The sequence below is a fragment of the Cygnus olor genome, chromosome 11 (assembly GCF_009769625.2).
Source record: "Cygnus olor isolate bCygOlo1 chromosome 11, bCygOlo1.pri.v2, whole genome shotgun sequence".
Lineage (NCBI taxonomy): Eukaryota > Metazoa > Chordata > Aves > Anseriformes > Anatidae > Cygnus > Cygnus olor.
Window position 1 is genome coordinate 11791765 of NC_049179.1, and position 25923 is coordinate 11817687.

The window sequence follows — 25923 nt, forward strand, 5'->3', positions numbered from 1 at the left end:
GGTTGCAGCTCTGGGGGCTGCAGCCCTGGTCCCACACTTGAGACCAGCTCCCTGGCTGCTCGTCCCCCAGCTCTGCCCACACCCACCATCCCCTGCCCAGCGCCAGGATCCAGGAGCTTTGGGCCAAAATCAATGGCTGAATGCCAGCAGTCCCAGGACAGGGGTAGTTCACTTTGCTTTTAGTGCCGCTCTCTGCAGAAATGAGCAAATAGGCCAGGGAGATGCCACAAAATACTTCAGAGTTGGATTGTTTCTGCAAACATCTGGAAACACAAATGTTTTCAGCCACACTGGGCAAGAGATCAAGATCACCACAGAAGTACTGTTGTCAGTGATCCGATTTAATTTATGGTTTTGACCATGAAGTTTGCAATACAGCCTGCTTCTATACATAGAGATGCTAGAAAAATATAGGAAATAGTCAACTTCCATGGATGAAAAGGACATGCAGAAACATCCAGTCTGGAAGAGGTGGGATGGATACATGCAGTTCTTCACTCTTAGCAAACAAAATAGCCTGTGCAGAAATTCCCCGCGCCCCGTTACCTTGGTCAGCTGCTGCTCGGAGGGAAAGCCCAAACCAAACACAGTATTAGCTCTGCTGTCCGCCCACTGGCCGAACTTCTGTGATGTTTTAGTAAAGGTCATGTTGGGTGTGATTGTACTGTTTATGATCACCTGTTTAGAAACAGATCAAAAAAGGATTAAAAAGCAGAAGCCACATCGGAAATGTATATCCTAGCAACAACATCATTCAAAGCAATTAGCAGGTTGACTTGGGAAATTGCTGCATTCCAAAGAATTTTTACCAAAACAAACAGTTTCATATATTGTCTCACTGGATGTAAGAATTTGGATCTTGTCTTCTTTTTCCAAAGTACCATCATGGTCCTTCAGTTTAACACCACTGCAGGAACGCCACTGAACACAAAGCAATAGCAGGGACAGGAGGTATAAAACCACCCTGGCAGAAATGCAGATTCAAAATCCACTTTTTTTCAGTATTTCAAAGCTGGAGTCTCAGTGTGGGAGTGCACAGCCACTGCCACTGCCTGGCCAGGCACCAAGCCTGGTGTCCACCAGCAGCGTCTGCCTCAGAACTGGAGAAGCAAGGAGATATTTCTGCATTTCCCCATCTGGCTTCAGGCCTCCACATGTGGGATGCCAGACACATGTGGGAAATAGAAAAAAAAATCAAGACAAGGAGAAACTGATAGCTTAACAATGAGCTTAACTTGGGAGGGTTATAAAGTGCATCACCAACAATGCATATGCAGTTTCAAATGTGGGCATCTTCAAGATAAATATTCTGCCACTTTTACACAAGTTAACTAATATCTGGTTCAGTAGCCTTGAAAGCAGCACTGGCTCTTTTAATTAAAGAAATAGCCAACAGGAGGAAGGCCACTGGGACAAAGTCTCTCAGGAACCGACCAGAAAAAGCATAAAATGTAATCGTACAAAAAGGAATGAGATATATGCCAGTTCATTATCAAAAATCTTAACTTTATTTTCCAGATACATCGTTATATGAGTCTAGAGACTCTTTCGCTTGGAAATGAATTCCTGCACAATGTTCTTCCTCCTAGCAGAACACAAGCTTTCTTCGGTAATGCGCACCATCATTTCCAATATGCAAATTATGCAGTAATTAAGCCAAAACTGTGGGACAGTTTAATTAACATGATCAGGAAGTATCCTGGCAACATCATTTACTATGTATTCTGAGCAGTTTTTTTCTTAAACTCTCTCTTACATTTAGCAAAAAGTGTGAATTAAATTTACCAGAGAAAGAGCATTCCTTGCCTCCATCCCCTCCTTAACTTCTGACCCCTGTGCTGATGCTTTTATTTTCTTCCTTAGAACTTGTTCAACCTCAGTGGTTCCCCCTGCTTTGCACCGTCACTTTCCAACAAACATCCTGCCACGAGCACAGGTAATGACTTTCATGCAAAATGAGTCGCTTCAGACCAAGTTCAAAAGCAGTCTGAAAACATTGTCGCTGAAAGCTTCAACCAAAAGGATCAAAGCAGAGCACGGCTGATGCTCCTGAAGTAGGGTGGTGGGGTTTTTTTTTTGTTTGTTTTGTTTTTTTCATGGGAAGAATTGGGATGAGAAGGGAGAGAGGTGATACTTCTTCAACCAGTGCTGGTTGACACATACTGTATAGAAATGAGCTTTTGGAGACGAAACCTGTTTTTGGGTGGCTGTCTCATAGGTGAAGGCATAAAGAAAGCTGCCCAGATGTGCTCTGTTCTAGCTGAGTCACACAGCAGAAATGCAGCCAATATAAAATCTAAGCGCAATTGCAGAGATTTAAATTAAAAGAAAATCAAAGCTGTCAAAGACTTTATGTATGGTTTTGACAATTCAAAGGGAGGATGACGATATGAGGACTGTATGATACAATGAGTCACAAGAAAGGGAGGGAAAGCTACCACCAACCCAGAAAAATCAGGATGTTTTCCCAAAACTTTAAAGAAAGTACTATATGTGTACTCAAAAATCTAACGTCAGACAGATGAACTACTTAAACATGCTTGCTTTCCTGAGTTACTGAATTTATTTTAGGAGCTCTAAAATACCCAGAAATTTCAAGTGATAAAAGGTATTATTTCAGTCCTTCTGTGCCTATCAAATTAGCCATCTTTGGGAAAAAAAGTAATAAAATGACCCCTCATTGAAAGGCAAGAGTGTCCTCCATGAGAAGCAGCCTCTGAGAACAGCAACATTCTTCCATACCTCCTAAAATAATAATTTAGTAAATTCAAATAGAAAAAACACACCAAAGAGATCACTTAGACCACGGTCCAATATTATCAAAGAAGTGATAAGAAGAATAAAGAAGCCTGCAAATTGTAAACTGTGAAACATCTTATTGAGCACAGAGATGAAGCACATTAGCTTAGCACCTTAGAGGTTAATTTTTTTTCTATAGCCAGCGCAGAATCCAAGAAAAGGTTGTGGTGATCACACACCTTCAAGAAACTGACAGTTCATCTGTTGAATTTATAATAAGCTGCAATTAGTGAAACTGCTTGGAAGCCAGCTCTACCTTTTTTTCAAACCCTCTCTGTCAGTCAGGCACTCCAGACATCCTGCACTCCTGCAGACAAGTGAAAACCTAAGGAAAAGTTTAGGAGATTAACTCAGAGCTGCACAGGAACAGTCCAGAGAAGGGGGACACTGCACTTGCCCACCTGGTCCTCCTCCCCATCCTCACCCCATCACCCTCGCAGGAAGATGCTGTAACACTGAACTGGAGGAGCACTCAGTTCCTCACCTGTAAACCTGCTAACCTCTCAAGAGTGGGGGCTATGCTCCTGACCACTCCTCCCTCTCTCCAGAACAACATTTCCAGTCTGGGGAGGAGGTAGGGGAGGCGTCTGTGGCCATTGCACCACGGGTGCTCAACCACAGCAGGAAGGTCTCCTTTTTTGATGCAAGGATGAGCCAGAATTTTCGACTTTCAAAGGAAGAAGGAGCTGAGAGGAATGGCGGAGGAGGGCAAGGGCACTGTCTGAAAGCTGCTCCTGGCAGAAGGAGCACCCCCCCCCCAGGCTCCTGTCCACCCCTACCTGCAATCCATTACCATAATCCTTTAAGAGTCCACTCATCAATTCACATGTGCTCTTATGAGACAGCTTTGTGGTCAGTCCTCATTCCTATAACACGTCGGAATTCCAGCTGCATCAGAAAACTGGATAAACTTGTGGACTTTCATCCAGGGGAATGGATTCAAAAGCCAAGCAGCTCTCTAATCAACTGCAGTCAGTCCCTGAAGTGGTTAAAGAGTTCTCCCTATAGACAAAGGCAAAGGGGAGCATAATATAATAAGCACCATACAGAATAATAAACTCATTCATCACACTGACTGCGTTGTCTACATGTGGTTAAAAAAAAAATCTGCCTATGCTCTCATCTAGATGCCAGTGTATCAGATGGCAAACATTCCTGATATATCTGCACGAGCCAAATAAAATCTCATACTAATTTCACTTCCTTTGGGAGAAAAACAATCCTGACAGATCTAAATTTTTATTTAAAGATGACACTGAAGAATTTTCACAGTACAAGGTAGTGCTACATCAACCAGCAATGACTCCAGACGTTTAGGAACACACCGGGCATATTCATCAGATAACAGCAATGCAAATAAGCTGGTGGAGAGCAGAACACTCAGAGGCTGTAACAGACCCATCTTGCTGCCTTCCCACGGAGAGAAACTGCCAAATAAATCAAGCAGAGAGGTCACACGATGACCTGTGCAGAAGAAAAATTGTTATTGGCAGCTCACACCGCTCATACCCTATGAGCAGTGTATGTATACACAGCCGCCTTTTATTTTAGGGGACTCCTCGAGTATTTAAAGGGTCCCTTCCTAAACTACCTGTGTCACAACACCGCACTGATGATTATTCTGGGATAATAGTGCCAAGTTAGGAATTATTCTGGAATTTCCCCTTTAAAATCACATCAGCTTTTATTCTGAAGTAACCTCACCTCCAGAAAAGCCCTGAGGCTCAAGACCATAGTATCTACTCATTAAGAAGTCACTACATTAAAACCTCCCTGTTTCATTTTCACACCTCTCAATATATGCTTTCCAGTTTGCAGCCCTTGTGAAATTTAATTTCCCCAACCCACCAGGCTGCTAATCTTCAGTAAAGATGTATCTCAGTCTAAAAACAGAATTAAGAGGGAAGGAAGCTGCCAGTCCTCTGGCTACAGCGATCACAGGCTCAGCAGGTTCTTCCAGCTCACCAAGTCGACACGAATCAGAAGTGCTTTGTGACCCCGGATGTGAAGACAAGGAGATGGGGTGGATTTGCTGAGAAATTCTCCCTCTATCCCAAATGTTCAGCAACTCCTTTGTAGAATTTATCCACCTACATTTCCATGATTTGCACTATCCTTCGCTATCTACCATGCTTTGTATCTCTGCTGACAACTTCCAGACTTACATGCAATGTCTTTTCACCAATGTATTACTGGCCTAAGGAGGCAGAAACTGCAGACTACACAAGAGTGAAATCACATCATGAGGAAGGTGCTAACCTGTGTGGTGTTTAGAGCTCTTTGTCTCCTTCCAAATTAAAAAAAAAAAAAGTAACCTGCAGTCTGTAGCAGCACCTGCACATCAGATTGCATAAGTAAACTGCTTAGCTGTGACCCCAAGATGTCAGATCATCTTCTCTCCAGTCCTACAAAGCTAGCACACAGACACACGCACTGTTAACCAGGACAGCACTACTAAAAGGAAAATAGTGTTCCCAGTTCAGTCTCTCTACCAGAGGGGACCAGGAGAAGCACAAAGATACACTCATAGCAGGAACTTGGGACGGAAGAAAGAACAGCCTTTGGCCAAAACAGTGAACCTGTAACGTAGGAGGATTAAGTATGGTTCTTTTACAAATCAGGGCCAGCAGATATGATGAAATCTCTCTCCCCACCCTATTTGCTAAGTCTTTGTAAAAGGTCCTTAAAAAAAAAAAAAAAAAAGGCATGGGAAAACAGAAAGCAGCATCTGCACATGTTCTAGCTTTGCTTTATCTGCTGCATCTGCCACATAGGTGGTGCTTCACCTGGGACAGGCTGAGGGTAGGGGTTTAGTAGATTGGAAGCATCATAAACATGTTAAAAAGACCACTGAAATTCTCAGTGTTTCTGTTCCTCCTGCTCCACTGTATCACTTGGACATGACTGGGGGGGCTGGAGCTGCCAGGACATCCACTGCCAGCCTCTTGCTCCAGCCACTGAGCACTGTACCCCCACAGTGCTGGCAGGCCAGGCCAGCCACTGCTTTTCAAGAATCTCTGTTCTACCCAGTTAACCAGGATGCAAGTATTTCACCCATCCATGGCTTTGAAAAGCTTCCATAACTGCACAGTGCTAAGGAGGCAGGAGTGGAAAGGGAAGCGCAGTGATTCACACACACTGCAACCAGAAGGATGCCAGGGCTCCTCAGAAGCTGTAGAGGACTTGCTGCAGTCCAAAGCATTTCCTTTTCAGCCTGAACTCCCCCTACAGAGAGGAGATTCACATTTTGTGAGTAACACCTCTCACGTGCTGCTGCTGCTGCTTGCTCTGCATGGAAAAGGGACGTTTCTACAGCTGCATTTAGCTTCTTTTTCCCCTAGAGATCCACCTTCCATCCCCAGCATAATTCATTTTTAACCCCAGAAGGCAACAAATCAAACAAAAAACATGCATGACTTGGATGTGGAAGTAGCTTTTGGCCTCCTTTATGAAAAGAGATGTAAAAATACCTTCCCCCCCAGATAAAAAGACTAATAACTGTTTTTCCTCTATTAAAATATTTCTGTTGTAAAGTCCTCACCAAGAACCTGTCTAAATGCAACAAAAGTGGGTTCACAGTGATGTGAATTCTATTAAGCAAATCTCCTGCTACACCTACTCCATTGTGCTCTTTTTCTTCCTGAGGTAATTAACATCTCTGCAGAGTTGGTTTCCCACCTCCTCCACCCAGTCTAAATCTCTAAAATCTCCTATTTTTGCTTTGACATCTGACTAGAATTTCTCTTCCTTTTCGGCACAGCACACACATCCACCCACCCAACTCAGAGCACCAGCAGCTGTTTCATGAAGCAAAGCTACAGCAAGGCTTTTCAGACCCTCTGCTCTGGAACAAATTGTTACCCAGGAATTTCATGCAACGCTTAATAAAATATACAGACCAATATGCTTGTGCGTTATTTTCACATGAGAAAAAAGATTTCTAACCTATCAGAGATTGGAGAAGAACCCAGTGGAGATCCTTTTTTTTTTTCCTGGTGACTACAAATGGGGTAGAGGAGAAGGTTGCATTATCTACAGTTATATACAACAAAAAATACATAGTTATATCACATTCATGCTTTTGAGGATTTAATAAAGCATCTAGTCTTTGTGTAGAGTATCACTGAATGCCTACATGAAGCATTTAAGCACACATCATTGTCTGCATCCTTGAAGCTGCCTCACAACATCCTCCTGCGATTCTCTTCAACCTGAAGGCCCCTGTGCAGAGGTCAGAAATGACTTGTCCCAGGATCCCAAATTGTCCTAGTGCTTATGTGTCACAACAGCACTTGCAAAAGGTAGGAGTAGTTAAAGATGCAGAAACTGAATGAGTCAGACAAAGAAAAGATGACCAATACTACTTAAAGACAAGGCTGAGACGATGTCTGGGAAGGAGAAGCCAGCAGCCTGGAGCAGGGATGTAGGACATGAGCAGTATGACACGAGAAGAATGACAAGTCCATAGCCAAGTGGCATCCTTAAAAACTCCTCTATTCTGATTAATAACCCACACACCCCAATGAGCAGTCAGCAATGACGTAGTTTACTACTGCCTTGCTGAAATCTGGAGAAAAGTGTCCCTTGGCATGAGGAATGACCACGAAGAACAGGTACACTGTTCTTGGGAGAGGACAGGATCTACTTGGCATCTTCTAAAGCACACAAAAGCGGTCATGGTTAGATGACAGTCTGACATGGGCAATCAGGTCTGGCAACACTTAGGAACAACACGCTAACCTAACTGAAGATATGCGGTAGCCATGAGACAATGTAAAATAAAAACCCTTCTGCATCCTCAGAGATGGCTCATCGCTTATTTTACTGTTAGAAAATAAAGGTAGGTGGAGGTTATCTGGGGCTCGTGAGATCTTTTTGTTCACTCCTCAGGGAGAACCAACTTTGGATGTCATTTCGTTTTTAGCGGTTGACAGTCTTTTATACAATTCCTTGTTTTCCAGCTAACAACATTGTTGCCATTGGATGCAACCCCACAATCCAGAATCAAGGAAGGAGCGATATGTATTTTGGTTGCTGTTGTTGTTTGCTTCATTGTTGTTTATTTATTTATTTATATTTTTTGAACTAGCAAAATGTTACATTGAATTATGTTTGATGCTTAAATTTTAAGAATACACAATGCAGTGTAGTTTATTTATAAACTCCATCTGGCATGACTTGATTAGCACGTCTGATACGTTAACTCTCAGAGTGGGGATTTCCAAGTATTATATACCTCTGGCACTACAGCAGGGGGTAGAAGGGAACAAATAATTGATGCAGTTGCTTCATTGGACAAGCAATCCTTAGAGCTTCATAAAGCACAGCTTATAGAAATCATCCTTTATTACTTTCAGTAGCTGAACTTAAAAAAAAAAAAAAAAGATGGAGTAAAAATCTCATATTAGTCAACCAACAGTTAACGAGTGCTGCATTCATTGCAATTCTTGACAGAAGTCCCTAATATAATGCAGAGGAGGCAGAGCTTCTTGTAACAAATCAGGCAAGGTCCTTCTGGGATGAAGCTGAGGAAAGCTCAAGGGGACAGAACATGTGCTCAGCTCACATCCAGGCACCAACCCCCTCAGCATCGCTTCTGAAGGAAAAAAGCAGCACGCTGCAAAGCCTGCACCCAAGCTGAGCACCACCACGCTCCCTGAGTTTTGGTGAGCAAGTATGAAAGCTTTAATGAGGTAAAAACTCACCTATCCCCAAGGTTTTGCTCTGTATATCTAATGAAACCAAAAAGGTAAGGGAAAGCTTCTGCAAACTCTTCCACGTTTTGCCTGTGCTGATGATCTTACTAAAAATCTTGTGTTTTTTTCCTCTCAATTTTCACCTCATTACAGTCATGGATTGTTTTCTCAAAAAAATTGTTACAGATTCTTCAAAAGCTCTGCTAAAATCAAGGGCTGTGACCTGAAACAGAGCTTTTCCAAGAAATTTTATGGAGAGGTTATAAAAAGGGAAAACCAGTCAAGACAGAAGTCTCCCTGTTTGCTGGTGCAACAAGAAATCCGCTGGCATGGATTTTTAACTTTTACTTTTTAAAGAGTAATAAATTGTGTTTATGAGAAGGTTTCCGCAGCACTGATGCTGTGATTCAGTTGTGCGTGCTCTCTCCACAGGGCCTGTGGCACATGCATGCACTGTAGAGGCTAGGAGGAAAATCAGCCAGATAGGATCAAGCAGCGGCAGATGTGCTTCCATTCTTCTGTCAAACGTACAGCTGTTGCCGGCACTGTGTTATCTGTTCTCCTCAGCTTACTAACTGGCTTCTGAAGGATTTCCTTCCAGAAATAATCCAGACAATGAGCAGAGGATTTTTCACATTTCAAATGTAATAACTTGGAAAGAGATTAACAGAGAAACATCGAAGCGATACGAGTTGTACAGCTCCAACCAAAACACACCTTCAGCAGGCACTCAGGACTTGTGGCTGATGCAGTCTCAGGGGACCCACCACATTTCCTAGTATTTACTTTGCTCCATTTCCCAGCTTCTGACAAGCTCTCTTTCACTCACAGCCCCAGGTCTTGTTTGCACAAACATTTTTAATGCTTCCCTCCGTTCCCAGCTCATCTCCACTGGTATTAGCAATTCGGAAATAACTGCTGCAGTTAAGCCTTAACAGCACTTTCTTTTTTCTTTTTTTTTTTTTTTTTTCCCCCTCACTCAAGGACCTGCCTGAACAAGCGCACCCAACGTTACCAGCTCTACCTATCCAAACCAGTCTTGGCGACCGCTGAAAATTTTTCTGCAGACACAACTGCAGGCGAAGTACCGTCTTACCAGTTATGAAACCCTGCACGTCCCCTCAGCCTGAATTTCTGAATATTTGATATCACCTTAAGCAAATAAAGGATGATGCAAGTGGGTAGTCCCATGTTTGGCTGACAGCTCTGCTTCTCCCTTATGCCGTATTTCCTCACCACCAAACTTCAAAGAAAATATTCTCAAGTTATTTTAATGTCTAGAGAGAAACAAAAACATAAGTAGCTTAGTCAAGTGGGGCACACTACAAACATAGATAACACAAATATTTAAAGATCGCTGGGGGTTGTCATTTTACCTTAATTTCATTCACTCTCATTTCAAAGAAGTCTTTAAGAATATGAACTCTTGGTTTATGCAACAGAAGGACCCACTGCACACCTCGGTGTGCTGGCTGCATATAGCTATTTATCTTCATTTTTAAATGTGCATTTTGTTTTCTATTCGCACGCTGCATCTGCCAGCTTAGTGACTCACTGCCTGACAGATTATCGGAGGCATTTTCCTGGTGTCACCCCAAAATTCACATTTCTCTGATATGCCGTAGGCTGAACGAGTTGTGTCTCGTGTTTGGTGGCAAGTTTCCCTTAAACTGAGAGTCCCCCCTGAAGCCCTTCACTGTGATGCTACAAATCTGGAAGTTAACCTCACTACAACTCTACATCTTTAAATGAAATTGGGAAATAGATGTTAAAACCAGCACAGCAAAAATACAAATTCTTTACTGTGAATTGTTTCGCTGAGTGAAAGAGACCACAGCTAGGGTTAGACTGGTGCACTATGACCCAGGGTGGGACAGATGCTCTCCTGCTCTTAATCTGCTCATCACACAAAACCGATGAAAACTTCGCTACAAAACCACCAGCTGCCTCTCAGACAGCAACCCCATCCAGCCTCATTATTTACAGCAACAACAAGCCCAAAAGGGATGGTGAGAAGCAGCTAGAGACTGTTCAGGCATCTCTTCCAAAGTACTTTGTGTGGTGCAGTTAGTGCTAGGAGCTGTCTGGGAGACGAGCACCCACCTCCAGCTTCTGCTTGGAAATCTGAAGTGGGAAAAGCCCTACTGCAGCTGCCCTACCAAGCAAACTGATTGGATGGCAGTGGATTAAATGGCATCAAATCATTTTAAAGGCTCTAATATGGATTTGCAGAAGTTTAATATGTACACACAGGTATGATTATAGTTGCTATCTCAACTACAAAGTACTTGTCTGTATTATATTTATGTATTTATAAAGATCATAAAGCCACAACTGATGTTTTCACTTACTAGTCATCTCACTAGCAGAAAAGCAGCAAGATGTTTATTATAACATACAAACTGTGCACACTGGAAGACAGAATTATGCATTACAATTGTTTTATACTGTGTTTTCATATTTCAAAAGATGTTCTTTTTTATGTGGGGGTTAATTAGTTCCATTTGTTGGAATTATTCTGTTATGGCTCCAGGATCAACTCCAGTGCTAATGATCATGTTGAAATTAGTTGCAATAGTTCAAGATATACTTAACATACTATGATAGGGATAAAGAGAAGATGAAAGCAACCAAATACACTCATTTTTCTGTATTATAGTACTGAGCTAGTTCAGTACTGGAAATCTCTTGGCACGTGAAGCTTTCTGGATCAGGAACACTGCATCACTCAGAGCTCCAGAGCTCAAAGCCTGTTCACCTCTCCTCTGCCATACCCCAAAAGTGTCCCTCTTGAGCTGGGATCCGCCTTTGGGGCTCCTCAAAGAGTAGCAATTGTCACATGTTGCCCTCTTGATGAAAGGGCCTTTTCATGTTGGTTTTCAGTGTCAGAAGTATAAGTAGGATGGAGCTCATGACCCCCATTTTATGGTGAGCAATCCTTCTGGGACAACCACAAAGGAAGCCTGGAAGAAATGACATGAAGGGCAAGAAGAGCACAGCAGAAAAAAAAAATAAATTTTTTTGGAAAAAAAAAGAAATATCCAGCTCAGCTACTCAGCAGTGAAAAAAGCCTTGTGAAGATGGAATAAGAAGTATTTTCTGCTAATTTAACCAGATTTTACCAGCAGGGTCTCTCTGGAAGTGACAGCCTCACCAGTACTACCGCCAGCAGGGTGAGGAGCAGGGCCTCTCAGCGTTTTGGCAGGCACCGGGCAGCCAGCTTGACCCCGGCAGCACACGACATGGGTGACAGGCAGTGACAGTGTGTAAAACTAGGGCAGGCAAAACAGGAAATAAAAGAATCTCCGTCCCTTTGACAAAACACATATTTGCTCACACACACCTTTCAAAATCATAATGTTTAATTTAGGATTTCTCTATGAGCTTTGAAAGAGGTAGAGGGAACACTTCACCTTCTGAGGTCACTTTTAACATTCTTTTACCTCTCTGGCTACCCAAGGCAGTAAAACACCCTCTGATCGTTTCAGTACCAAATTACACAACTCATTATCTGCTTACAATGGAGCCAAGCGCTGTGAAGGCTGCAGAAGTGCTGGGAGGTCCCACGCTCGCTCTGCCTCAGCCCTGGATGCCCCTGCCTGCTGCTCAGCTCCTGCCAGCTCACCCAGCACGGGACCAGCAAACCCACCACTCTGAATGTGATTCAACCCCTGTCGGGGTTGTTCCTACCACTCTTCCTTGCAAATCACATCCCTGAGGTCTTAGAGATACAGTTAAAGGCTACCGTAGCAATGCAGCGCTGTTGCACGGCACACGTTGCCAGAAGCCTGCTTTTAATTCAGTGCCAACTTTGTAATATCTAAATTACTTGTTAGTTTTTTCCTGAGAAACAGTTGATATTGGTTTAATGGCTGAACTTACGTCAATGCAAGAAAAAAAACCACACACACATAAACTAGCCAAATGAAGAAATTTCATCCATGTTACTATACCCCGCATTTTTTTTTCCCTGTGAAGGAAAGCTCCTTAAATCGAAGAGTCACCTTTTGGCAAAGTACCCTAGAATATTTTTAACAACTCCGACTTAAAATGATTTCATTTCCATGGGCAAAGGAAATTATTTGTTTTGAATCTCTGCGTACAGAACTGGTAGAATTCAGAATTTCCTATAAATGTACAGAGGATGCCAGCCTCCATTCGCTTGTACAGAAAAAGCATGGTCATGAGGTGGGGGAGAGCAGCTATTACATCGGGTACCAATTAGGCCTGGTACAGGAAGTGAGGCAGCCAGAAATACACCAAAGATTAGCAGATTTATGCATCATCCATTCTTACTGGCCCAAATAACAGCTACCAAAAGCTGCTGGGGCTCTGATACCGTACGCTTCACTCTGCTCTCCAAAACGCACTGGCAGTTCTTGTCAGGATGTGCCCTGACAGATCCTAATGTAAGGGCATATGTTCCACTTAACAACCAAAGAGCTTCACCGTACTGTATTGTGTACTGTATTCAATTTGGGTAACAGTATATGAATATTGATTGGCAAAATTTGGCCCGTATTTGTATTCTTACTGACTGCAATTTACTTCAGAAATAGATCCACTGATTTTGCTTTCCCAGCACAGCAATTTTTCTTATTCTCTCTTCAATACTTTAGCACTATTATGTCCAACTTAGTGGCTGATCTTTAATATTCAAGGTAATCATTAGGTAATAAATTCTTTTAAATCATCTAACAACTGGGAATGAGTGTCAGTCGACCTTTTTTTTCTCTGAAACACAAAGCCCTTCCTTCTGTGTCATGTATTTATCAAAACTACTTTTGCAATCTATTAGTCTTTTGACCCCAATTTTGATTGTTTTTTGGCCATCTGACTAAACATCCCATAGCAACAACTTCAGACAGGCACCTGAGATGACTCTTCCTGCCTCAGTTTTCTTTGTTGCAGCTGTCTCAAAATGTCCCACTCTCAAGTTTATTGCTGGATACTAAGTTTTAAAGATAGCTATGTGTTCCTTATTAAGAACTTATTTTTCAAAATATAAAAACAATGCTGTTGCAATCCCAGGTTTTATAGGCATATAACTTTAGAACATTTGAAAATGAGGGCAGAAGCTTGTTTCTGAGGTGCAACAGGGTTACATTTCTTTCTCAAACTCTATATGGAAACAAGTTTCATATCCTCTCCCTCATCTGTTTGGCTTGGATAATGCATATTTCCAATTCATAACAAATAAAAACAAACAGATTCACCGGTCAGGACACTGCCATGCACTATTTCAGAGGATGACAGAGGATATCGGCCTGTGCAATTTCCATGCTTTCAAACTTCCTTTTCACCTCTAAAAAGCTGCATAATATAGGTCACTTTTAATGAGGAGCCTTGCACGTGGCTTCCCCCACACACTGCAGAGCATCCAGGCACTTCTGAGTTCATGTTCTCCCTGTATCATTGCCACAGTTCGTCATTTTTCAACAGGTTTGACTTTTGCCCACAATGCTGGGGACTTTCGTATGGTAAAGTCTCTTGGCTGTCTCATTAACTCCAGATCAGTGTGTGCCCTTGCATTTTAGTGTATCATTTCCTCCAGCACTCATTATGCTGCACTTTATACAGCCTCTGGCTGGAAACTTCTTAAAACATCATTATGAAATTACTTTCTCGACAGCATACAAGTCAATTATAATGTAATTAAAAGATACACTAATGTATTCCCTTGTTTGGTAATGGTATCTTGATTAACATCATCCAGTGCATGCATTTATCCTATCTGTGAAATCTTTTGCTATAAATTGTAATCTACTGTCCACAGCACCTGTTTTTCTGTAAAAGATGTAGGAACTATAAAACTCATTCTCTCCTAGCCTTGGAACCAGAGAGGAATTAAAATGGTAAAAGCTATTATGAATCCTGGGTAGCCACTCTTCCTTGCTCGACTCCCCAGGCATTTCAGCAGGGTTTTTTGTCACCACGCACAAAGCACAGCCCACCAGGTTGGCGGAGCCTCAGGAGGGTGCTGAGCATGCCTTTGGTGCATGCCATGCAGCCTGCCCCGTGCTCTGTAGGACAGTGAGGGTTTCGGCAGCCACATCTTATTCTGCACACCTGCAATTCAATGCAGTGCCCAGGGCAACACACTGAATGCCTGAAGCTTATGTGACTGAGTAAGAACAATGTTTAAGTGAAGCGCCCAATATTCTTAATAATTTTAAATTATTTTTATTGTTGCTATCTAAGTCAACGTAAGGTTAAAAAAGAATCCAACAGCTGCATCTGAGTTGGATTTAAATGAGATTTCTCTTCAATCCAGTGTGCATCACACGTGTTTGTCCCACACTGTTAGAACAGCCACTTTGCAGCCAAGACAAGGATGAAGAGTTGTAAGAGATGTGTCCTTCATCTCCACCTTCCCTCCAGGCCCAAGTCCCTCCTTTCACTTGAGCTTCGGCTTTTTGTCATTAAAAGAGGGATAATTTTGCCTGCAGCGATGCTAATCTGCCTGATACTTGCCAACACACGAAGATTCTATTCTAATAAGTGAGATGCATGGAAAGCAGGACAAAGCCAACCAGCGCTGCCTATATTCTTCCTCACAGTCCTACCAGGCTTCATTTTGGACTAGAAAAGTAGGTCACAATGCTAAACAATAGTTGTTTGAGGGGAAAAAAGCAGCTTCTATCATTAGCTGGGTACAAAGACCGTCCTTTTTCCAAATCAGTGCTCTTAAACAGACACGTCAGGCAATGGGACTCTCCAGAGGCAAGCGTGGAGGCACCATTTCTTCTCGACCTGCTCCTTAATCAGCAAAGGTTCAATACAAGACGAATAATTCATGCGGCGAGTGATTGATTCTCGCTCGGGAAGCCACAGGAGAGAATTTTAATGGGGAAAGGCTCTCCGCCTTTCGGGGTACATGCGACCTGGGGGACTGGTTCCTTCTCGGTGTCTTTTGGGCTGATGAAGGAGTGGAGCTTGGACGCCCTGCAGCACTGGGCAGGACCCTCCGGCTGAGGGAATGCACTGCCCTGAGCCCCCCCACTCCAACACATACAGCAATAATTGCTTGCTTTTCATTAATTGCTCTTAACACACACCCACAACCCCAGCAGCTTGCGCAGGGCTGGGTGCTCCCCAGCAAACCAGGGGCTTTCTGGAGCTGAGCACGCCGGCACTGACAGCGTAATGATGGCAATGTATTCGTGCTGTACCTATCTCAATGGAACATCACCATCAATTTCAACAGGTGGTTTGGCTGATTTATAAGCCAATATATAACCAAATGCAGCACAGGGGATGTTTGGAAAAACAAGCATGTGAAGTAGGCATGACAGATATAAGCGGTTTATTGAGGGATGATTTCTGAGGTAGCTCTCTCCCAGGATAGTGACATTTTAAACACCCTAATTTGAACAGGAACACAGATGAGCAGGCTGTAAACTTGTCTCATTTTTCTGTATTTTGTGCTTTGGCTGAAATGACAGAAATGACCAATGATTTTTGTACAAGAGTGAAATGTTTTACCTTACACTTTTGCGGTCTACTACGTGAAAGTGGTCACCTTACAAGTTAGTTTGGAGGGACGAATCAGAGGGAGAAGGTGCTAAAGGTAGTAAAATGGTTGTCTGAGCAACCCACTCAACCCAAGTGACCAGGATTCTTGCAGGAAATACTTCAGCACACTGTTTGGGAATGCAAAACAGAGTAAGAGAAAAAGCATGGGCGGCAGGGAATGTCTACATGCCTAATTTGTCACCCAAGGCTGATGAACCTCAGTGCAAAAGCAGTAGAATATTAAGTGCTAACCTGTAAACATTTCAACCATGCAAAAGGGAATACGCAGTTGGCATTTAAATCAAAAGCTCTTGTCTACACATATCTGTCTCCTTGTTCCCCTTAAAAAGAACATTTTTTCACCAAAAAGGCCACAGTGTTATCTACCTAGCACAGGTGGTGTGTTTAGATACTGTGCTACAGACAAAATTTTGGCAGTTAAAGCTCTTGGCTCATTAGGACTGAAGTCAAACTAGTCGGTGATAAAATCCTGTCTAGGTCAATTCATTTTGGAAAAATCACTTTTAAATTGCTCTGTTTTTTTTCAGTTGTCACTACAACTGTCCACAATGGTTTATATATAAAAAAAAAAGTGAGTATTTATGAACTTATGTGTTCAATGCAGCCCATCTATGTCTATCGCCAGCCAGGGCTGACGTCCACGATCCTCTCCACACAGTAAACACATCGGGGTACCATCAGCCTCCTACCTTGGCTCCATCCACACTGATAATCCGATAGCTGTTTCTCGTGCTGTCATAGAAGTAGGAAACAGTTACAGCCTGCTTGCTTGCGGGGACCCAGTTCTTCTTCGTGCTGGGGTCAATTTGGAAGACATGGGCTCTGGTGGTGAAGATGGGCTGTTCTCTGGAATAGGGAGGGACAGGAGAAATGGATGCATGAGTCTGTGGAAGATGAAATGTCCCGGAAGCCCAGACCTGACCAGGCAGCACAAGGCCAATTTTTCCTCCTCTTGTTACGCTGTGTAACCCACCTTTTCCTCCAAACACTTATTTCCAGGAAAGGACGCTCATATGTGCGCTTTCCTTCCCCATCCACACATTTTCCTAAGAACCACAAACCCCACATGGCCGGCTTTCCTCCTGCTGCTCCTCACTGCGAGCTGCGGTCCTGCTTAGAGACAGGACCCCTCCGCAGAGGCACCAACAATGCTACCAAAACAAAGGCAGGGTGCCATTCCTGAAGTACTAACTCTATCCTGAGAACTGCACCATTTTGTGGATGTGCCTGAAAAGCTCATCAGATGCAAATGCAGTTAATCTGCCTGGGGAGCGAGGTGGGGAAGAAACAGGCCCAAGGCCCTGCCAGTGCAAGGGGCCATGCCAGGGCTGAGGTAAGGCCCCCGGCACCCCAGCCCTAACCAGCACTGCTCCTCAAAAACATTTTGTGACCAGTGTTTCCACCCTGAACACGTGGCAATGCAAACCACATATAGGAGCGGAGAGGATGCAGGACTGAAAGAACAAGAACTTGGTGATACACACCAAGCCATCCAGATCAGAATTAAGACTTACTCAAAGGCTGTAAAACTAAATTCACCTCAAGTTATTACCTTTAATCCGAGTTTAGAAAAAGTGAACTGCAAATAAAGATGTCGTGTTCATATAAATATATATGGTATATATTTTTATGCTTTTTGTTCTAGCTACAGTATATAATGGTATATATAAAGTGTACCACGATATTTTCTTATCCCATACAAAATATTTTATCATTAATAGAATTCTGACAATATTCAAAAACAACTGTACTGCAATAGACTCCATTATTAACTCCCACAAATATTTACCTCATGCAAACTGAGAAGGCTGCTATGCTGAATTTTGCACAAAGCAAATGAAGGTAGGTATGTGAAAGTCCAGATGATCTCTCTCTCACAAGTCATTCTTTCATATCCATGTAAATAATTCTCTTCTGTTATTCTCAGTCCCATCATTTTGGAACTATATTTTTATTAATTTCTACAATCTTCAGCTCCTTTTAAATCCACTTCTACGTTTTTTAGAATATAACAAGCTGAGGTTCTGTATGTGGGAACTGTACAAAACACCATGCACAATCTTGATCATTACACTTTAAATAAAATTGAGGGAAGCAATTCATAAACATCACACAGATGAAGCAATCTAACTGCAGAGCTAGCTCAGGAAGGCTGGTGTGATCTTGCAAAGCCCCATAATGCCTCAGAAGGGATAAAACGAAACATTTTTTTTTCCTTGCAAGACATATGCAAGGTTTTACATTTTTCAGGGGCTGCCATGCATGCTTCTAGATAGACAGCTGTGCCAAACTGTAAAATACTTCTATTTAAATTACAAGGGGACTGTCATGTCACAGCTGTGAAGGAGCATCATTTACTTCAGCTCCTCCTTACCAGTAACGCAGGGAATCTGCCTCTTGTTTCCCATGCTACTGTCACTGCAGTCCGTAGCTGGAAGAAAAGCAGGGCCAGGGCTCCATAATATGTTTTAGATACTTCCATCACACATTACACAGGGTTAAGCAAGGGAGGTTTCCCCCAAGCTACTTACTGTTTTGGTCTAAAAAATATGTACATTCTCTGAGTGAAGAATAATTTTGAATTTATTTAGCCTTCTACTTAGCTCTGTATTTGTAGTGGATTGTATTATTAATTGTTTTTGCTAATGGCAATATGACCTATATATCACAGCCTAAACTCTCAAAAGTTTCAGACTTTTCCTTCATGAAAGCCCAACTCACAAACAACTTTATATACATATTTCTGTTAATTCACCTTAACAATACCAGAAAATACTGCTAAAATTATGCCTGGCCTCTCTGAAGCAGCAGCAGCAACCATATAAAGTAAATCTGGAGATAACAAATGCGGAACAAAGGGAACAACTATCTATCTCCATTCCTTCAGGAGTCTTGTAGCAGCTACCGCTGGCAGTGAGGGCTTTATACGTGCATCTGAGTGGGTAAATTAATGGATAACAACATTCAGGACTTGAGATAGCCATCTATCCAGTCATTTGTTGCTGTCATTAAAAGCTAAAAACAAAAGCCGACTATATTTCTAATCCTTATGATTATTCAACAACGACAAAGGCTTCCCCTTGCACTACGCTGTCAGCGATGCCAGCAGCCAGTGAAGAACACACAGGCAACTATAAAACTTCAATTTTCCAATGAAATGCTGTTAGCCTTTTTTTTTTTTTTTTTCCTAAACTACACCATGGCCTTGGAGACCTCCAGACTGATGCTTTATTCCATCAATGCCTCACTACATTACTTGCAAACTTTGACATTCAGGAAAGCACTTCCATGACTAAGGAATGACTTTGTTTTCCACAGTTTCTTTCCTTTTCACTTTAGCCAAGATTTATCAGGTTTTATGCTAAAAATGGCTGCAATGCTAGCTTGAAACGTTGGCAATGTCATTTGGTGTGTGAGCCCCTGTAACCTGGTCATGACGTGAAAGTGCAGGTGAGAAGCACTGGCTCTGCCAGGCACCCAAAATGTGAGTTGTAAATCAAAAAACAGAGAATTTATGAATGTTTAAAATCTCAAATCTATTAATGATCGACTAAATAAATTTCTCTTTAGAAAAAATCTGTTCAGAAACCTATTTGACAGTAATATCCAGTGTTTCGAGCAAAGCAGCTTGAAATCTAGCAAATGGAGACCTAAATTATAGTTAATGGTTCTTTGTTTAATAACGCAGATTAAGACGGAGAATGCACTTTGATAAGCTTTATTATTACATGTGGCTGGCATGTTTTATAAATATGATAATAATTTTCAAGCCGTGGTTTTATCTATTTTAGTTGACTTTTAATTTCCATCCTTGTGTTATGTGAGACAAACCTCACATAATAAGCAATCATTCTCCATTAATTAAGGAATAAGTCACTAACCTTTTCACAGGAATTATAAAAGCAAAAACTAAGGCTCTAAAGCTAACTAACTTCATCCACAGCTGAGTGAGGTACAGTGCCACTTTCTGTTAACATATAACCATGCCAAATTTTACGAGTGTGTGACGAGCTCCTTTAAATACATCTTCATATAGCTGACATCTGGTGGAGGATGTACGTACCTCCAGACCGTGCGGCAGAGTAGAGTTTTTGGAACGTGGTGCTTCCCGCTACGGGCCACCTTTGTGCATGCGCTGAGCTTTACACAGCCTGACAGATCTGCAGTGATTTACTACAACGAGCAATAGATAATGAGGGTCTTTCAAGAAAGAAGAAAAGTAGGTACAAAGATAAAATCCTACATTGCAACATGCCCCCCATCACTGCAACTGATCATCATACAAAAAATATATTTGTTAAACGCAGCCTGATGAACATATGAACATGGTGCCCTCAGTCCCAAACAAACCCGAACCAATCCATCCTGCACCCTGAGAGCAGAAAGCTCTCCACTCGCTCCCCCATGGCCTCAGAAGCCTCCAAGTGCACCTAAAAGTACACGGAGTTATAGTCACATCATCACACGTAATCGGCACACAGAATTTGTCTTTCTCAAAACACAGAGGGGCCCGGCTGTCCTCCAACCAGTCTTTCCAGGCAGTGGAAAACCACACGAATTAGTTTCTTAGTGCTGACGCTCACTTTGTCATTGCTCGAACTGCTAACCTTGCCACACGTGCTCAAGTCAGCATGAGTACATCCTCCTTACATGTCACGAGCAGCCCAACGCCCCAAGATACCACACACTCAGTGTCCATCACCACGGGGTCAGTGACCAGAAGCGCCCTGCCAGCAGGGGACAGGGACCCTCTGGTGTCCCCACTGTGAGCTCCTGCGAGCTTTCTGAGCAAGGTACATGGGGCAGGGCACCTCTTCCTTCACTTAAATATAGTAATAGCAGGTGGAGGGGGGGTATTTTTGCTTTATTTTAAATAAAGCTGTTTACACACCTCTGCAAGATTCAGCGTCTGAAAACTAACCAGTGCTGCCATGCTCTCCGTGTAAAAGCAGCTGGGATTTTCAGGCATGCATTGTCACCATCAGGTAATGCAGCAAAAAACTGAGCAGAGGCAAAAGCTAAGCATGGGTGTTTTACAGATGCGATAGCAGCAAACCAGCATTACGAAATGAGGCAGCTCACTACCTTCCCAAATTGTCATGTGCTAATTAATTCGGGTCAGTCAAATCTCATCAGATGCAACACACAAGTCCGGGTGCCGGCTGCCAGCACACATAGCCATCAGGAGCAGAGAGCCTGCTCCAACGTGCAAGACTGCAAAATTGGTAGCATGGAGCAAGCAGGTGGTAATGGCTCCATTTTACACCTGAGGAAGCAGCCATAAAGAGCGAGATGGCATCCCGGTATAACAGAGCCAGTAGCGAGCCTGGAAATAAAATTAAATCGCCTCATTTCCTCTCCGCAGCTTTGCTATTGCTAACATCAGAGGGTGGTTTGGTAGCAGATCTCTCACCCTGGGAAGTTTTTGACTACATGAGTGGAAAAATCTAAATCAATAGTTGAATATTCACCACTCAACAAAAGCGACTATTGTAAAAACCAACAGTCTTTGCAGACCAGAGGGATGCTGCTGGTGGCTTTAACAACAGCTCCCACACAATTCAGAGGCTGGGGGTGGCAGGATGACTGCCCTGCAAACTGGGTCTGCTCCTTGGTGGGACACTTTCCTGCACCTGGTCAGCTCCTGTTGGTCCTGAAATGCAAACACACCTTCAAACACAGCAACTTCCATCGCAAAAATTACTTGGAAGGACAGAGCAGCAACCCTGAGCAAAACAGGCCAGGCAGTATCAGGGCAGAGAGAAAATCAGAGTATCTGTTGTGCACAGTGGATGGAAGAACTGGCCCAGAGCGACAGGCAGGGCTAGCAGGGGACAGCTGCGCTCATCTTTGGCTCTGCTGTTTTCTGCCTGTAAGAAAGTGCAGGCACCCCTACAAGTGCATTTTTCAGTGCTATGGGACCCAAGCCTCTGACCCCACACCTCTGGCAGTGCCGAGCCTCAGGGTGGACTGTGATCACTTACAGTGCAGACAGAGCAATTCTTGGAAAAACAAGACTATTAGGACAGAAATTACACTGCCCCCCCAAAAAAAGGAAAGAATGAGAAAAAATATTTAAAAATATATAAATTTACCCAAAGTCCTTCTTTTCAATCCTCCAGTTGCTGAAATCCCTGGTCTGTAGGCAGACCTCTCTCTCTCTCACCATGACTGCGATGACAAAGTTGCAGCAGTGCTAACCAAGGGCAAGGTCGTGCAACTTATTCAAATGACTACAGACATAACTCTCTAGTGCCCACTTTATGCTAGATTTGATATCTTTGCACCTGCAGAAGTGTATTAAATTCATGCAAAAAAAAGACATCTTTTTAGCTCCCTTCATTTACAGGCATTATTATTTCAACAGACAATGTAATTAACAAAAGTGCTTCTTACATTTGTAGGAAACATAATAGTTCCAGTTACTTAGACAAAAAAAATAAGAAAAAAAATATCTAGCTAAAGAGGAATTTTCTGTCAAAAGTACAGATGTTAATTAAACTCATTTTTGGTTCACAGCTGAGTAAGTCCAAAAGAATAAGTCTTCAGGACAAAAGCTCTCTGTGAAAGTCGCTGTAACATCTGGGAGCTCTCACAATACCATTATGCCTTTGTGAAGTCAATACATAAACGAAAAGGCTTAGCTTGGGCAGTGGAAAAGCTCACACTTAACTTTTGGGCTATCTCCAGATGGTTATTCACCTTTTGAGACAGTCCGTGAATAAACACACACAGAGGATAGAAACTGAAAAGACCCTGAACTACTCCACCATAGGTAAGATTGTTCTGAAAATAAAAAACAAGTTCGGGCATGTGTGAAACTGGTCCTGCTACTCTGGTTATTTCACAGATCCTTCTTGAGAAGGCACTGAAAGAGGTTCCATAAATTTGCAGCCCTGGAAATGTTTACACAGCCTCCTGTGTACACAGGGATAAATTCAAAGCTAATAAAACTGGGAGAAAATGGAAATAACAGTACTCTGTTTACCCCCTTTGCCAGGATAGACACAAACTCTCCTAGCTTAGTTGACAAATAAGGCTGTGTCAGCACATAAACAGCCCCCCAGAAGCTTTCACATTTCTCTGGATAGGTTAAAAATTACATCTTTGGGGCTCACCTCAGCCCCAACAGCATCAATGCTGTTAGCAGAGCTTCCTCCATAGCACAGCGCTCCCCTTGTAGCATTTCAGTGAGAGATTTCGATCAAACTGGAAGTATAAAACTTGGAGCAGAGAGGCCAGTTTTGTAGGAGGGGGGAGGCAGACTGGCTCCCCACCTCACCCCGATGCCAGCATCTCCCGCCCAGGAAGGAGACACCCGCCTGTTCCTTACGGCTCGCAGAGCCATATGTGTGCACCACAACTGCTCCAGCTGAGGAGGATGAAGCCAGCTCGCTGCAGACATGCCCTACGCCAAGTTCCTTGAGCAGCACCCAAAAGCGACAGCCAGCATCCCCCGGCCTTGCATTATGCAGCCGCTATGGATTGGCACCCTTCTCGTGTTACTGTGGTGAGAAATTATCAAGGAGGAGAAAATAATGTAGACAATGCTGGAGGAAGAGTGATTTATTTTGCATTTGTAAGCCAGCAGGAAAATGCCTCACTCTCTATTATTATTATTAATCCTTTACAGGATGCCTTCTATGTTTCAGAAGGTCAGGGATATTTTGAGGTTGTGTGTGCTCTTTGGTGTCCATTTAAAAAATAGAGGTTAAATATCAGAGGATATACAATCAAAATATTTTGTACCTACAAACACAACATTGGAGTGAAAGACCATGCATGTCTTTGTGCAAGCAAACCCACTGCCACCAGCAGGGCAGCATCTTCGTGCTCAGGACATTTTCCTTCCCCACATCACAAGAATTTAAATGGCAGATGAGATTATCTGCGCACAAATCCAAAAAAGGTGATTTTAATCAGCAGCATAATCAAAGCCTCACTATTGCAAAATAATGTGGTTAAACTCCCCATTATCTTACGCACCACAGCACCAAGCAGATCCGTGGAGAAGAACTCTTCCGTGCACTAATCCACACATATAATTATTGATATCCTTTCCCATCCCCTATTCAAACGCTCTCCCTTGAGGCTTTTCTTCCACTTAAACTTGGAGGGGGCAGGGGGAGCCTATCAGCTCTGTTTAAAGAACAAGCTGGATAACTCTGATCTGCTGCCTGAAGGGGCAAATAAGGAATTCCACCAAGCATAACACCAGCAGAAAACGTTAAGGCTTTGCTTGTCCGGGGCCGGGTGCAGGCCCTGTGCCGGGTACACGCTGTGACTGGAGCTGCTGCCAAAGCACCAGGGAAGCGCAGAGGACACTCATGGCCAGGTGCTTTGTTGGAGGACATGAAAAAGGTGCCATGGGTGGTTTAATACAGGGATTCACACCTTTATTGAAGCTGAAGCATGTAAAAATTAAAGGCAATTAAAAAATAAGCAATTTGGTCTATAAAGGATTAGGAAGACGCAAACCCGTACCCACACAGGGCTTTGGGTACGTGTTTCAGCTTGCCCGTGCTGGGAACAGCAGCGGGCTGGCAACAGCGCTGCCCTGCTCCACCAGGTCTCTCGTTACAGCCTCCTCCCAGATTAAGCCATCCAGAAGACAAAAACAAAATCACCAAATGCAGTCAGGAACACCAAAGATTGCATGTGAGAAGCAGAAAAGACTGGTCTGAGTGCATCCACCACGCTCAACCTGGAATGGAAAGGTGCTGGACAAAAGCGAGTGCTGCCAACACAAGTGTCCTCCACTCGGTGCAGGTTAAATTGGACTACGTGGAGAAAAGCAGGCTTCCTTTCTTGGGGAATTTCAATAGTATAATGCCAATGATCATAACGTTTTGGCTGCTGCTGGCATGCAACAGCACCTCTCTAAAGAGCAGAGGAACATACTTAAAGCTAGCGCATTCGCCTTAGAGATCACTGAACGGCATATTTTATCTGCTTCAAGTTAAAAATACAAAGGGAATTCAAACATTTAGAAACTAATATTATTCACTGATAATTTTAATCTTTACCAATACAAAGCTATCTGTTGCCACCAGATTTACAGTACAGATCTCAGAAGTGTACACTGCTTTGTTGGCATAAAAAACCAGAACAATACTGAAGATCCTCTGGAAATCTCCTGAGCGTCAGAGAAGAAAAAGTACTAAATCTGAAAACCAGAACCAGCAAGTTGCACATGAGAAACAGCATCTATAAAACAAAACAACGACAACGACACCCCCTCCAAAAATACATCAGCAAAACCACAAAACTAACCCCCTACAACCTTCTAACTCTGCAGTGGAGCACACTACAGTGTTGTGGATAACACTGGGAGAAGATCCTCCCAGAAATTCCTGAACCCAACAGCCACCTGTTTGAGATCCCCACAGTCCCATTCCCTTAGCTCCAAAGCCTTGACACTTTGGATTTCTGGGTGCCTCTGCCCCAGGCCTCATGGGCTATGTGAGGTGTGGGCTATGTGAGGATTTAATTCCATCAACAGCATTCTTCCAGTGACCGCGTGATGCAGGTTACATTACTACAGGTTATGATGCGAAAAATGTGAAAAATGGCATTCTTATGTCAGCAGAGTCGCAGAAATTAGCATGGGCTGGCTGACAATCCGTAGAACAAACAAAGTGCAGCACACATTCTTGTTATAAACTAACAGTCCAAGATGTGTCGGGGTAATATGTAAACCAGATCAGTTGTTCAAGTTTTTTTTTGGATGTGCATAGGCCATTACAAATTAACCCAAGGTTCGAAGAGGCCAACCATTCTGCGTGGCCAAACCAATCCATACCACTGCCAGGGCTGAGCTTCAAGGAGAGTGAGAAGTCGGACCACTCACAGTGCCAGAGCATTTGTGGTTTAGAAATAAGAAAGCCTTGAC

General features: G+C 43.0%; 1 protein-coding gene across 2 annotated transcripts in view; it reads right to left on the minus strand.

Moving 5' to 3' along the window:
* HOMER2 (homer scaffold protein 2) overlaps positions 1–25923 on the minus strand; it is a 54367-nt gene that overhangs the window by 16357 nt on the left and 12087 nt on the right. The window contains exons 2-3 of one of the 2 annotated variants that reach the window (XM_040569829.1): positions 16721–16877; positions 547–678 (exon numbers count right to left, since the gene is read on the minus strand). In XM_040569829.1, the coding sequence (XP_040425763.1) occupies positions 547–678; positions 16721–16877 (289 nt within the window). The remainder of the gene's footprint in view (positions 1–546; positions 679–16720; positions 16878–25923) is intronic. The other variant, XM_040569830.1, reaches the window with a different exon arrangement.